Below are 15,183 nucleotides of genomic sequence, written 5' to 3'. Positions count from 1 at the left end.
ATCATTCGACATCTCTTTAATGAATACAAAACTCTGAACCTTTAGTTTGTCACAGTATAAAACTTTTCTCTTCTCACCACAATATATAGTTTTCCCGTTTTCCTTTTTATAGTGTCTTCCTTAAAGATATCGCCTCTGCTGTCAAATAGGATCTTTATCAATAACTAAAATGTTGCAAACTCCTTCACAAATATTTTCAAGGTTAATTTGAAAACAAAAATACTAGATTACAAGATACAGAAATGTTGCTACGACTTCACAGTAATTCAACCATAGATGTACAGCAGCAGGAATATATCTGTTCTATAAAGCATTTTCCTTCAGTCTTTAAAACATGATAAATATTCCAGATGTATCCAATGTCATCCATTAATCTGAAATAATAAAGAAACAGTATTAGATGTAGAGAAGAGATCAAAATGGCAATGTTACATTTCTATATTAGTAAATTACATTATATGACATTGTGTAACATTATATATATCATCACTATTTCATTTTTTCTTCATCATTTAACCTCCGTTTTCCTTGCTGGCATGGGTTGGACAGTTTGACTGGAGACTGGCAAGCCAGGTGGCCACACCAGGCTCCAGTTTCTACAGTTGGATGTCCTTCCTAAAGCCAACCACTCCGAGAGTGTAGTGGGTGCTTTTTACATGCCACCGGCACGTGAACCAGTCAGGCAGCACTGGCATCGGCCACATTCGGATGGTGCCTTTTACATGCCAACATGTGACTACACGAAATTCAACTCTATACTTTAAGAAGTGTCTTTTACTATAGCCTCGGGCTGACCAAAGCTTCAAGAGTAGATTTGGTAGATAGAAAAAGAAGCCCTTCATATATATATATATATATATATATATATATAATATTATATTTTTATGTGTGTTTATCCCCCTACCAACATTGTTTGACAACTGATGTTGGTGTGGTTGCGTCCCTGTAACTTAGCTGTTCAACAGAAGAGACTGATAGAATAAGCACCAGGCTTACAGGGAATAAGTCCCAGGGTCGATTTCTTCGACTAAAAGGTGGTGCTCCAGCATGGCCACCGTCAAATGACTGAAACAAGTAAAAGAATATTCCCTACCACTGTATAACTACAGATTTCTGCCCCACCCATCGACTTTGGATGGTCGTAACGTTCAGACAAATGGATATTTTTTAATAAACGTTTCTACGAATGTGTTATATCATGTAGATTCCAAATATATAAAATTTATGGGGGGAAAAAGTGTTTTAGGAGGGGGTTAGGTGGGGAATTTCGGAAAATTCACCAGAGTCACTTTCAAGAAAATGGATATTTTTTAATGAAATTTTCTACAAATATACCTCGGACTATGTAGATTCCGAGGACGTAGGAATTTTTTTTTGGGGGGGGGACAATTGGGGGTTGTTCATAAACGCCACCAAGTTGGGAACGGTTCTCAAAAATACGGAGGTTATTTTTCTGTTTTGCAAAAAAAAAAAATAAAAAATAAAAAAATTCCGAAAAAAGTGAAAATTGAAGAATATGGAAGAGGGGGCGGATTAAAATATCAGAATGCCGTTTTTTTTTTTTTTGCAGAATATTCGTACTGGAAAATGGGAGGGTACTAGTCAAGAAGAGGGGTCCCCGTGTGCGCACTGGCGAGTCGTGACTAGTCGATCCTAGAGCGAGTGCGTATCATGCGCAGAAATAGATGTGACACCAAAATACACCCTGGAAGAACGTAAAACAACGTTTTAAGAGTAAGATGGGGAAGATTCAGAAAAAAAAAAAAAAAAATTTACTTTATGTTTTATTTACTTTGTTTAGGACCGACTAGTCACGACTAGCTAGCGCGGATGTGCGAGTGCGCGCACCGGGAACACTCTTCTTGAATAGTACCAATGGGGTATTCTATTAAAAAAAGAAAGAAAGGGGGGTGCGGGTCACGTTCTTTACGTCCGCCCATTTCTCATGGCACCAGCACACAATTTACATTTTCTTTTTTTATATATTCTGTGAACTTTTCACGGGTCAAACCAGTTGAATATAAATAAACTAGAGTTAGTTCATAAGAAAGTTCTTCTGGCCTAATTTGCGAGTAAAGCAAACTTAATTTGAAAGGACCCATTTCATTGGTTAACAAATATACTAGCCGAAGCCGTCCTGTTTTTTAACCGAAAATTATTCCAAATGATTGTTTCTAGACGATTCAAGAAATTTCTGAGGGTTATAAAAACGACAATTTTTCCATGTTTTTTTTTTTTTTTTAGTGACATTTACGCTGTCCTCATAACCTTGCGTGTCTCATAGTGTTGAAATGTCTCTCACACTAGCGCAATAGATGCGGCATTGTTCTCTATTATAACCTTAAGGCGGCGAGATGGCAGAATCGTTAGCACGCCGGGCGAAATACTTCGTTCTGAGTTCAAATTCCGCAGAGGTCGACTTTGCCTTTCATCCTTTCGGGGTCGATAAATTAAGTACCAGTTGTTTACTGAAATTGATCTAATCGACTGGCCCCTCCCCCAAAATTTCGGGCTTTGTGCCTAGAATAGAAAAGAATCATTCTCTAATAGGACTTGCAGTCAATTATCATTTTCGGCGGAGGTAAAGAATACGCACACCACCCGTTTTCGGCGTAATCCGAACGGCCAAATTTCGGTGGGGTGCATATTCTTTACCTTCGCCACTTTTTCTTTAAAATTACTTAAAATTCTTGTCCTCTCTTTACAAGTTATCTGTAGCAAAAAGAAAGAAAACTAGAAAATGTTTTTCATTATATTGCTTTGGCTTAATCTTTAAGAGAACAGTTGAGATCACTCTTGATATTATATAATGCAATTGTAATTATTTTTTCTCTACAAAATAGAAGAGGTATTTATCAAAATAATACGACTCTGATCTTTTTTCAGGTTGCAAGAGAAAGCCATGGAAGAAAAAGATTTAAACGTCACGTACATATCTAAACATATTCAATTTGTTTTCATTTAAAATCTTGCGGAGCTGTTACACCAAGACACATAATTAGCTGCTTAAATTAACTGATCTAGATAGCGGAACTATTGACCCCCTCAGAAATCATTTATCTAGTTCAGTTAAAGTAGGTTCCGTTGAATTTTGTGGTGTACGACCAGTTGAAGCACTTGGTGCGAAATTGTTTTTTTATTTATTTTCTCCTCTTTGTCTTTTCGTAAAAACACATGGAAGAATTATGACTATTGATTAGGATTTGTATTTTAATTAAATAAATAAGTTCGATTAAAAATTCGGTCTCAATCGCTGCCCCAAGTTTTGGTAAAACTGGTGAATTATAATTATTATAAAATATAGAAATGAAAATATCTTTGAGAACAAAAAACAATTAAATTACATACACGAATAAATACCATTTATATCGTTAGAATAAGTGTGTTGATTTCTTATTGCGTAAAACGTGTTTAATGAGTAACTTCAGAGCATAATGTGGAGGAGAAGAGAATTAATATCCATGTGTGACTAGCAACATGAAAAGCTTATCAATTAACAAATCTGTACTTTACGTTATATATCACACGTAACAGTGGAGTGTCTTTTCGAAAATAACAGATCAACATTTCGGTTTGGAAGTATTTTCCTGTCGGTAAAAGCCAGGAAAACGACGACTGTTCCAATGTTGTTATATGTTTTCCCTTGTATAGAATCACTGAATCGTTGAAAGGGTTCCACATAATAATAACAATTCTATTATTATCTACACGCATTATTACAGATTTATTATTATTCAAGTAAACCTTTGTCGACTTACCGTTGTTTGTCACTGTTTCTTAACAGTGAATCAGTGCGTCGACCAAAATGCAAAAGGAATTCTCTCGTCCTTAGATCAGGATTTTCTCCACTTCCAAAGATTCTGCGACATCAACCTTCGTTTGGCTTCTCTTTTTAGACATCAATTCGTATCTTATCACAAAGAAGCTGACCTTGTGCCTTTAACTATACTTTCCATCTCTCTTAAATATGCCTGTATATACTAGGGTACATTTCCTCTTTGATTAAGTATAAATTAAAATATATTTATATTGTTTTAATATTTTTTTTTAATTCTAAGATGATGATTCACAAATACGTTGATTAATAGAGACAGTTATGAATTGTTGTCTGAACATTGAAGTTTTATCAACTATAATCGCATGTTTAGTTTGAATTATTTTTGTTAAAGATACTTCAATGTTTAATAATAGATTAATAGCAACATATTTCTCTCTCATTATCTGGTACTGTTGCATTCTAATTAAACTTGGGTACACCCACACAAGTGTTTCCCAGCCCCACCCCGAATTTATTTCCTCCAGAAAAATGGCGATTTTTTAAATGAAATTTTTTACAAATATGCCTCAGATGATGTTGGTTCCGATTATAACGGAATTAGTTGTGAAAAAGTTTTTCCAAGGCTGGGAAGAAGAGTTTCGGAGAATTCACTCGAGTTGGCTTTGTTTCCTCATAACTTTCCGAAAAGTGAATATTTTTAAATGAAATTTTCTATAAATACTTTTCAGATAGTGTACATTACGATTATATTGGATTTTAATTTGAAAAGAAAATTGGTAGGTTCGCGCACGCATCAAAAATGAAACTTGAAATTTCGAAAAGGTTGATGTGTGTCAGTATGTATAAACGCGGACTCATCAATTTTTTTACGTATTAATTTCCGATATAATTGTAATCTACACCACCCTAAGCGTATTCTCAGAAATGCTCATAAGAAAAATACCCATTTTTCTGTAAATTATTACGAAACAAAGCCAATTTCTGTGAATTTTCAGAAACTTCCCTCTCCATCCTTGAAAAAAAATTTCACAACAAATTTTCGCTGTCCACTGCCCTAACCACTGGGCCATTGCGCCTCCGCTTTTATAAATATGCAAGTGTTTTCAGCTGCCAGAGGGAATGACTATTAATGAGACCTTTGGTGATATATATCAACAAAATATCTTCTACCTTGTTCTTCCAGTGTTTGCGTTAACATCAATATTCTCTTATACTCTTTTACTATTTTCAGTCATTTGACTGCGGCCATGCTGGAGCACCACCTTTTAGTCGTGCAAATCGACCCCAGGACTTATTCTTTGTAAGCCTAGTACTTATTCTATCGCCTTCCTTTTTGCCGAACCGCTAAGTTACGGGGACGTAAACACACCAGCATCGGTTGTCAAGCGATGGTGGGGGGACAAATACAGACACACAAACACACACACATACGTATATATATATATATATACATATATACGACGGTCTTCTTTCAGTTTCCGTCTACAAAATCCACTCACAAGACTTTGGTCGGCCCGAGGCTATAGTAGAAGACACTTGCCCAATGTGCCACGCAGTGGTTGGTAAGCAAGCTACTTACCACACAGTCACTCCTGCGCCTATATAAATATATCACAAGATAATGATGTTTCATTTATCATGTTTACATTCTTCGCTTCAAATCAGTATGTTATTAATCTTAATATTTTTAATATAATCTTAAACAATATATATATATATGTATGTGTATGTGTGTGTGTAGAGTGTTAGGTGTGATGTCCAGAAGTAAATATTGAAAAAAAAGTCGTCAGAATTTTGGAATAACTTCTTTCCTTTATTGTATACATATATTAGCGCTTTCGTTCGTATTTCGAACTTTTCAAATATAACTGAAGATACAGAAATCTAGCTTATTTATATAAAAACAGGTGTTTTGGGGGGTTTTGTTTATAACAGAACATTGTTTTGTTTTTTTTTTTGTTTTTTGGGGTGAGGGTTTGGAGACGATGGAAGATGTATAAGCAAATAGATAGATAGGCAGAAAGAGAGATAGATAGACTGATAGAGGGATGGATGTGGTATATATATTTCTGCTTCAATCACCACTTGTTCTTTATTTTCCCCTTCTACAGTTAGCTAAGTAAATTCTTCCTAGTAATGCCACATTGGTTGTTGTTCGTACCATCGGTAACTTCAACTATTTCCGATCTTCTTGTAAGCGTGCACATTATTATCATTATTATTTCTCCACTAAATATCTTGTACCTTGTTTTACCATTAACTAGCGTTAATATCCGTATAATAATATAATATATTACTAGGCTATGATGCTTTATTTATTTTTTATATTTACGTTCTTCACTTTATATTAAGTACGTCATCAGTTTTTTCCTTAAGGAGAAAATGTTTTATATTTGATGAACTCCCTTGGTTCTCTCCCTTTCTCCACTTTTGACTTCGCGGTTAGCTTTCGACTTCCTAGTTTACTGTGATCTATTTTGCCCTCCTCCCCCCATTTTAATCAATTAATTTTAAACCTTTAGCATTACGTTTACAGCCACCTCCCTTTATAACTCTGTAAACAAGCGTTCTTACTTCTAACGGTCACTTACTTGGCCATGTAATATTGTAGCTTGTAAGTTACATCATCATTTCGCATTTGTCTTGCTTTTTATATGTTGATTCCCTGACGATGAATATATGTGGAATTCCAGCAGCTCTTACTTCTTTGGAGGAGGGAACACATACATTTTGAAACATGTGTAGGAATTAAAGGAACTTTTATTTATATGCGTTTTGCTCCATTTATTGTTATTATTCATATCTACTCAAAATGTATCGCTTCAACTTGGTATCTCTACCTATAAAACGGGTGTGATATCCTGGTTTTTTGTGTAATTTTTGCTACCCATGGTAACTATGAACATATTTATATTGTCAAAGATTTTTAAACTGAGATAATATTAATATATACATAAACTTATGTATATATATATATATATATATATATGTGTGTGTGTATATATATATATATATATATATATATATATACACACACATACATATATATATATATATACACACATACATACAGGGTGACCCAAAAGTAAGTTTACAGTTATCATGTAGGCAATTTAAATTTCTTTTAAAACATTTTATTACATTTAATTTTTCTATCTTACAATTAACTAAATTAGCATAGAATAATGGTTTCATATTTTTTCTATAATTAAGATCTAAACTGTTAATATATGAATGCGAAAGAGCTAGTTGAATAACTATAAACCTACTTTTGGGCCACCCTGTATACTACACATAGACACACACACACACACACATACATACTCACACTCACCACTTTATACATACATCTTATGCTATGATAAAATATGTTTTATGCTTTATTTATTGATATCATAACAAATGATGCAGTGATATTATTACACATCTCTGAGAATATATTTCTCAGTTATTTACCCAACAATATCTTTCCTATATCCTGAAAATATTTTATATTGAATATTTATGAGAATGTTTTTTATCTAAAATATTACAATAACATGTTATCTCACCAATGTTGATATAACTGTGGTGATATAAAATATAGTGATAACAGCTTGTTATCACACTGCTGTATCTTCTTTCCCACGGGAATACATTTATGGTTATACAAGTTATTTCCTTAAATAGAATGGATTTTAACAAGCAGCTTGTGTCCAAGTAACCTTTTATGTCCCTCATAAAAGGTTACTAAAAGGGTTGGTATAAGGAAGGGCTTCTGGCTGTAAAACAACTCAAACAAACAACCATAGGTGGTATGTCTGTTTCCCAAGGTCCATGATTTATTAAGTCCGCAAGGCTAATCCATGATTTAGTAGAGAAAATCATCTTAAAATGTTGGTGGTGTTTGTTTGTTATAAAGAAATTTGACAGAGGCTATGAGGTAAAAAGGCACACGAGTGGTTGTATTGTAAGCTTTCTTCCCAACCACATGGTTTCGGGTTCAGTGCCACTGCGTGGCACCTTGGGCAAGTGTCTTCCACTACAGCCTTGGCCAACCAAAGCCCTGTAAATGGATTTGGTAGCCAGAGACTGAAAGAAGCTCGTCATATGTATCTCTCTCTCTCTATATATATACTCTCTCTTTTACTTGTTTCAGTCATTTGACTGCGGCCATGCTGGAGCACCGCCTTTAGTCGAGCAAATCAACCCCAGGACTTATTCTGTTGGAAGCCTAGTACTTATTCTTTCGGTCTCTTTGCCGAACCGTTAAGTTACGGGGACGTAAACAGACCAGCATCGGTTGTCAAGCGATGGTGGGGGGACAAACACAGACACAAACATACATACATATATATATATACGACGGGCCTCTTTCAGTTTCCGTCTACCAAATCCACTCACAAGGCTTTGGTCGGCCCACGCAGTGAGACTGAACCCGGAACCATGTGGTTGGTAAGCAAGCTACTTACCACACAGCCACTCCTGGGGGGGGGGGGGTATCTGTGCTTGTCAACCAATGCTGGTGTCTTTACATCCCTGTAACTTAGTGGCTCAGCAAAAAGCGAACGATAAAATAAGTCCTGAGTTCAATTTATTCAACTAAAGGCAGTGCTCCAGCATGGCCGCAGTGAAACGACTGAAACAAGTAAAGGGGTAACAGAATATGGTCTCACACTTTTGAATGGATAGATATATGTGTTGTTAAGTTACATTTCTGAGCAAACGATTTGCCACAGATTTCACATTGGTATGGTCTCTCTCCTGTGTGGATACGCTTGTGGTTAGTCAAGTTAGCACTTTGAGAGAAAGACTTACCGCAAATATCACAGCGATATGGTTTAAGCCCAGTATGTACATGTGTATGTTTACCTAAGTCACTACTTCGAGAGAAAGATTTACCACAGATATCACAGTCATATGGTTTCTCTTCTGAATGGATGCGTTTGTGTCGATTTAAATTAGCATTTTCAGAGAATGATTTATCACAGATATCGCAATGATATGGTTTCTCACCTGTATGAATACGTTTGTGTACAGTTAAGACATTGCTACGAGAAAATGATTTACCACAGAAATCACAATGAAACGGTCTCTCTCCTGTATGAATACGTATGTGTCTAGTTAAGTCAATACCTCTAGAGAATAATATACCACAGATTTCGCAATGAAATGATGCTTCTCGTAACTTTTTCGACATCTCTTCAAAGAATGCAAAAACTCTATCCACTGCTATCAACTGTGATCTTCACCGATACCTGAAGATGCTGCAGACTTCTTTAAAATTGTATTCAAGTTTAACCCTTTAGCATTCAACTTACTCTGTGAAATGTAAAGCTTTTTTACTCATATTGTTTTGAATTAATCATGTATTGTCTCGAAGCTTTGAGATTTCTATATTATTGTCTATATTTAAGATGACATTGTATGATAGGTGAGAGAGGCTAGACCAGGCTAGTTTTTACTGGCTGATATGGCCTGTTTAAATGCTAATTGGTTAATTAGAATGCAGAAGCAGCAGACAATGACAAAGAGAAATGTTGCTACAAATCTCAGTTCACAGCAAATATATCAGTCATCCTATCATAGAGTGATAGAAATAATGTCATATCTGTTCTGTAGAATATATTCTTTTTAGTCTTTAAATATGATAAATATTGAAGATGTATCCAATGTTAAAAAGGTTGTTTTGTGCCAATGTCATCTGCTAATCTGAAATAATAAAGAAACAGTATTAGATACAGAGGGGAGATCAAAATGGAAATATTGCAACATTTCTTTATTGATAAACAAATTGCATCATATAACATTGGGTGACATCTACAACTTTGCCTTCATCTTCAGGTTGTGTAACATTATACAAATTTATGAGGGAATGTTGAAAAGGTCTTGACATTAGGGGTATCACAAAAGGCCTGGTTGGAGGCCCAAATTCCCATGTTCTTTTAAAGGGCTTAGAAAAACTGAAGGATCACTGCAATGAGTGTGTGAATCTGAGAGAATATATTGAGTAAACGTAATTAACTGCTGGATCACCAGTCCTCAGTCAAATAAATCATCCAACCCATGCTAGCATGGAAAGCGGACGTTAAACGATGAGGATGATGATGATGATGTGTTTTAATGAGATACATTTTCCCAAGGAAATTTACTTTCAAGACAAGAAAATTTAGAAAACAAGTACTCCAGATCATTGCTTCTCAATCTATCTGATGTGGCACACCGGCAGTTTTTTTGTTTTTTTTTCCCCCAGTGTGTCAGGGACCAGTAATATTTCTTAATAATATTAATTTATACAGGAAACAATATATATAATGAATATAACAGAAGTTGACAATTTTTTCTTTATCTTATATTTATTATGTAATGAAATTATACAATATTACATAAGCATTTCATAATGTTTCTTTCTTTTCTGGAAACTCACCGCATACCAGTAGCTGATAGCTCACGAACCGACACCTGTTCATGGAGTACCACTTTGAGTAGCACTGCTCTAGATGAGATTTATATCATTCTCCCACACCTCACCAACTTCATTCTATTTTCTCTAACTTTGAGATATTTTCCACTCTTTTACTTAATCTATATTCTCAGAAACGAACTTCTGTAAACTGTCATTTAAAAATATGCAATTTAAGGAGAGTTATGGGGCGAACAAATAGGAGATGGAAGAGACTAATCTCAAATTTCTCGATGAAAATCCTTTCAATGTGATTAATATCGTAATATACTCTCCAAAATTTCACCAGACTATATGCATTTCCATGAAAGCTATGAAGGGAAAACATCGTGCTGGGACACCAAACTGTAGTTATGCTATCATTATGAAAAAAAAAAAAAAAAAAATACACGTGAAAAGTTTTAAAGAAAAATTAAAATTAACACGAATAAATATAGTATTTATAAGAGTTAGAGTAAGTTTGTTGGTTTGTCGTATTTAAATTTCTTTAATCACTATTGTTAGACCATAAAATAGTGTAAAATAAGTTATGTTAGCATCAAGTTAGCTAAAGATTACACAAACTGTGTCATTATTACAACTCTCTGTTTGTACCCTAGTTTTGGTAAAACTGGCGAATTACAAATAGTGAATGTTATTGCAAAATATACGCATGAAAATATCTTCCGAATGTTAGACTAGAGCGTATTGATTTGTTATTGCGTAAAACGTGTTTATTCAGTGATTTCAGAGCATAATGTGGAGAAGAAAATTAATATCCATGTGTGGAGTGTGTCTTTTCGAAAATAACAGATCAACATTTCAGTTTGGAAGTATTTTCCTGTCGGTAAAAGCCAGCAAAACGACGACTTGCAGCAGCAAATCTCTTTCTTCCAATGTTGTTATGTGTTTTCCCTTGTATAGAATCACTGGATCGTTGAAAGGGTGCCACATAATAATAACAATTCTATTATTTACAAACGTTATTACAGATTTATTATTATTCAAGTAAATCTTCGTCGACTTACCGTTGTTTGTCACTGTTTCTCAACAGTGGATCAGTGCGTCGACCAAACTGCAGGATTTTCTCCACTTCCAAAGATTCTCAGACATCAACCTTCCCTTTGGCTTCTTTATTCTTTAGACATCAATTCGTATCTCGTCACAAAGAAGCTCATCGCATGTCTTGCAATTTCCACCTCAAATATATTCGCGTATATCGTAGCGTATCTGATTTACTCTTTCATTAAATGTATCTTTATTGTTTTAATAAGTTTTTCAGAGTGAGATAATGATTCCACAAAGGGATACATTGATTAATTGTGACAAATATGAATTGATGTCTAAGAACTGAAGAAATCGCATCATCTTCGTTCGTTTTGTTTGAATTTAGTTGTTAATGTTATTTTCCTGTTTATCATTTGTAATGACTAGAATTCATTATAAATCACCGGGATTTCACCAAAGCTAGGAGGAGCAATTGTTTACATGAGATCGAATTTCGCTTGAGTACAAACAGTAAGTTGTAACACCGACGTATTTTGTTTAATCTTTAATTAATTTGATGCTAACATAACTTATTTTACACTCCTTTATGGTCTTAATATCAGTGATTAAAGAAAATTTAAATAACAACAAGACGAACCAACGAACTTATTCTAATGACTGTAATAATATTTATTCATGTATGTAGTTTAATTTTATTTAATCTTTGTTCAGATTCTTCATAACCTTCAAAGAAATCTATATTTTACAATGAAATTTTGCAGAGATACGTATTAGAGTCTACTCTTACTCTTTTACTTGTTTCAGTCTTTTGACTGCGGCCATGCTGGAGCACCACCTTTAGTCGAGCAAATCGACCCCAGGACTTATTCTTTGGATACCTAGTACTTATTCTATCGGTCTTCTTTTTCCGAACCGCTAAGTTATAGGGAAGTAAACACACCAGCATCGGTTGTCAAGTGATGTTGGGGGGGGGGGACAAACGCAGACACACAACCATATACACACACACACACACACATATATATATATATATATATATATATATGTGTGTGTATATATATATATATATATACATATATACGACAGTCTTTCAGTTTCCGTCTACCAAATCCACTCACAAGGCTTTGGTCGGCCCGAGGCTATAATAGAAGACACTTACCCAAGGTGCCACTCAGTGGGAATGAACCCGGAACCATGTGGTTGGTAAGCAAGCTACTTACCACATAGCCACTCCTGCACCTATAACGTTGATGTTTCAAATATATAAAAATCTATTTTCTAAATTTTATCGTCATAATAGTATTTCTTGCCCCGTGAAAATGTATCTCACGGGAAAATGTTTCTCTAGAAAGTTATAAAGAAACAGCTGGCGTTCTCTTGTTACACAACCATTAACAGAAACTATATTTACATTAGATACAGTAGAGAATAGTTTAGAGAATGATGTAAAATAAGCTTTTTAAATTATGTAGTTATAACAGTAATTTATTTAACTTGGTATTTCATTGTATAATAACTGTGTTGATCTCTCTTCTATATCTTATGCTGTTTCCTTTTTATTTCAGATTAAAGGATGACATTGGCATAAAAGAACTTTTTTTTACATTAGCTAAATCTTGAACGTTTATCATCTTTTAAAGACTAAAGGAGAACGTTATACAGAATAGAAATGATCATATTGCTATAAAGTATGAAATATTTGCTCTGAACTGAGACAAATAGCAACATTTTCCTATTCGTTATTTAGTGGTTTTGCATTCTAATTAACTTTGAAAGTGTTTGTAAAGGAGTTTGCAGCATCATTAGATGTTGATAAGGATCACAGTTGACGGCACTGGAGATAATTGTAACAAATAAAATATAAAAGGAAAACGAAGGAAAATATTCGTATATTGAGTTCAAAAGAGAAAAAGAAGGGAAAAAATTTAATTCTGCAACAAATTAAAGGTTTGGAGTTTTGTATTCATTCGGAGATGTCGAATGATATCCAAAAATCATCATATCACTGTGATATCTGTGGTAAATCATTCACTAAAAGTAGTGACTTCACAACTCATAAACGTATTCATACAGGAGAGAAACCATATCATTGTGATATCTGTGGTAAATCATTCTCTCAAAATATTCACTTAACTACACACAAGCATATTCATACAGGGAAGAAACCATATGACTGTGATATCTGCGGTCAGTCATTCTCTCATAATAGTGCCTTAACTACACACAAACATATTCATACAGGAGAGAAACCATATGACTGTGATATCTGCGGTAAATCATTCACTGAAAATAGTAGTTTAACAAAGCACAAACGTAGTCATACAGGGGAGAAACCATTTCACTGTGACATTTGTGGTAAATTATTTTCTCAAAAAGGTAATCTAACAACTCATAAACACATTCATACAGGAGAAAAACAATTTCACTGTGATATCTGTGGTAAATTATGCTCTCAAAAAGGTAACCTAGCCACACATAAACGTAGTCATACAGGAGAGAAGCCATTTCAATGTAATATTTGTGGTAGATCATTCTCTCGAATTGATAAGTTAACTTCTCACAAACGTATTCATACAGGAGAGAAACCATATCACTGTGATATCTGTGGCAAATCATTCTCTGTAAATAGTATCTTAACTACACACAAACGTATTCACACAGGAGAGAAGCCATATCATTGTGATATCTGTGGTAGATCCTTCTCTGGAAGTTGTGACTTGACTAACCACAAACGTATTCATACGGGACAGAAGCCATATCACTGTGATATCTGTGGCAAATCATTCTCTGTAAGTAGTGCCTTAACAACTCACAAACGTATTCACACAGGAGAGAAGCCATTTCACTGTGCTATCTGTGGTAAATCGTTTTCTCGAATACATAACTTGGCTTCTCACGAACGTATACATACGGGAGAGAAGCCATATTGCTGTGAAATCTGTGGCAAAGCATTTACTCAAAGAAGTCATTTAACTACACATGTATCAATCCATATGAAAGTGTGACTGAATCATTGCCACAACTCATTACAGCACATGTCAGTAACTAATATTTTAAGGCGGTGAGCTGGCAGAAACGTTAGCACGCCGGGCGAAATGCTTACCGGTATTTCGTCTGCCATTACGTTCTGAGTTCAAATTCCGCCGAGGTCGACTTTGCCTTTCATCCTTTCGGGGTCGATAAATTAAGTACCAGTTATGCACTGGGATCGATGTAATCGACTTAATCCCATTGTCTGTCCTTGTTTGTCCCTTCTGTGTTTAGCCCCTTGCGGGCAATAAAGAAATAAGTAACTAAGATTTTAAAACCGTTTCCCATGCTGAAGCATGAGCCTTGTGAATTTACCAGAAATCCATGAAGCCATGGCAATAATTATACTCATCATTGTTCCGTTTTTGGAGAAAGTGTTTTGCAGCCAGATGTCCTTGATGCCAACGATTTTAGTAACCAAGTTACCTGGGATACATATAGTTTATCTGGACACAATCTGTTGATTAAAATTCATTCCATTTAAGAAATAACTTGTATAACCATAAATGTATTCACCAGGAAAGAAAATTCAGCAGTGTGATAACAAGCTGCTGTCACTATATTTTATATCACTACAGTTATATCAACATTGGTGAGATAACATATTACTGTGATATATTTTAAATAAAAAGCATTCTCATAAAGGATATAGGAAAGATATTGTTGATGTATTTGATATTCTGGGTGAATAACTGAGAAATATGTTCTCAGAGATCTGTAATATCGCTGTAACATTTGTTATGATCTCAATAAATAAAATTTAAAACAAAAATGTTCTTTATTACCAAAAGATATATACCATATTTTAATGTGTATAAGGAGCCCTTGTCAAAAATTAAGTTTAAAAAATATGGGAGTTTCTTATACATGGATAGTATTGTAATCCCTTACAAAACCTCTTTTCCAAATTTTAAGCCCAAAAAGTTAGCAGGTTCCTTATACATGT

General features: G+C 34.5%; 2 protein-coding genes across 3 annotated transcripts in view; one reads left to right on the top strand and one right to left on the bottom strand.

The window, feature by feature from the left end:
• LOC106868524 (uncharacterized) overlaps positions 1 to 11,361 on the bottom strand; it is a 34,864-nt gene extending 23,503 nt beyond the window's left edge. Inside the window, exons 1-2 of the mRNA XM_089344620.1 lie at positions 11,228 to 11,361; positions 8,456 to 9,469 (exon numbers count right to left, since the gene is read on the bottom strand). Coding sequence (XP_089200746.1) covers positions 8,456 to 8,957 — 502 coding nt within the window. The 5' untranslated portion in view covers positions 8,958 to 9,469; positions 11,228 to 11,361. The remainder of the gene's footprint in view (positions 1 to 8,455; positions 9,470 to 11,227) is intronic.
• On the top strand, positions 5,304 to 15,009 carry LOC128251046 (uncharacterized). Of its 2 annotated transcripts, none has more exons than XM_052977354.2 (2): positions 5,304 to 5,442; positions 12,773 to 15,009. In XM_052977354.2, the coding sequence occupies exon 2, from the start codon at positions 13,181 to 13,183 to the stop codon at positions 14,210 to 14,212; it is 1,032 nt and encodes a 343-aa protein (XP_052833314.2). In that variant the 5' UTR covers positions 5,304 to 5,442; positions 12,773 to 13,180; the 3' UTR covers positions 14,213 to 15,009. The 2 variants fall into 2 exon arrangements, with proteins under 2 accessions (XP_052833314.2, XP_089200659.1); XM_089344533.1 differs by lacking the exon at positions 5,304 to 5,442 and adding an exon at positions 11,578 to 11,717.
• Positions 15,010 to 15,183: the final 174 nt, after the last annotated feature.

This window comes from Octopus bimaculoides, chromosome 28 (genome assembly GCF_046866305.1).
Source record: "Octopus bimaculoides isolate indiv1 chromosome 28, ASM4686630v1, whole genome shotgun sequence".
NCBI classification, from domain to species: Eukaryota; Metazoa; Mollusca; class Cephalopoda; order Octopoda; family Octopodidae; genus Octopus; species Octopus bimaculoides.
The sequence above is the reverse complement of the archived record's forward strand: the minus strand, read 5'-3'. Positions and strand labels throughout refer to the sequence as shown.

What these genes read in the sequence shown, in the direction of transcription:
- LOC128251046 (XM_052977354.2), top strand. Translation starts at nt 13,181, where the DNA reads ATGTCGAATGATATCCAAAAATCATCATATCACTGTGATATCTGTGGT.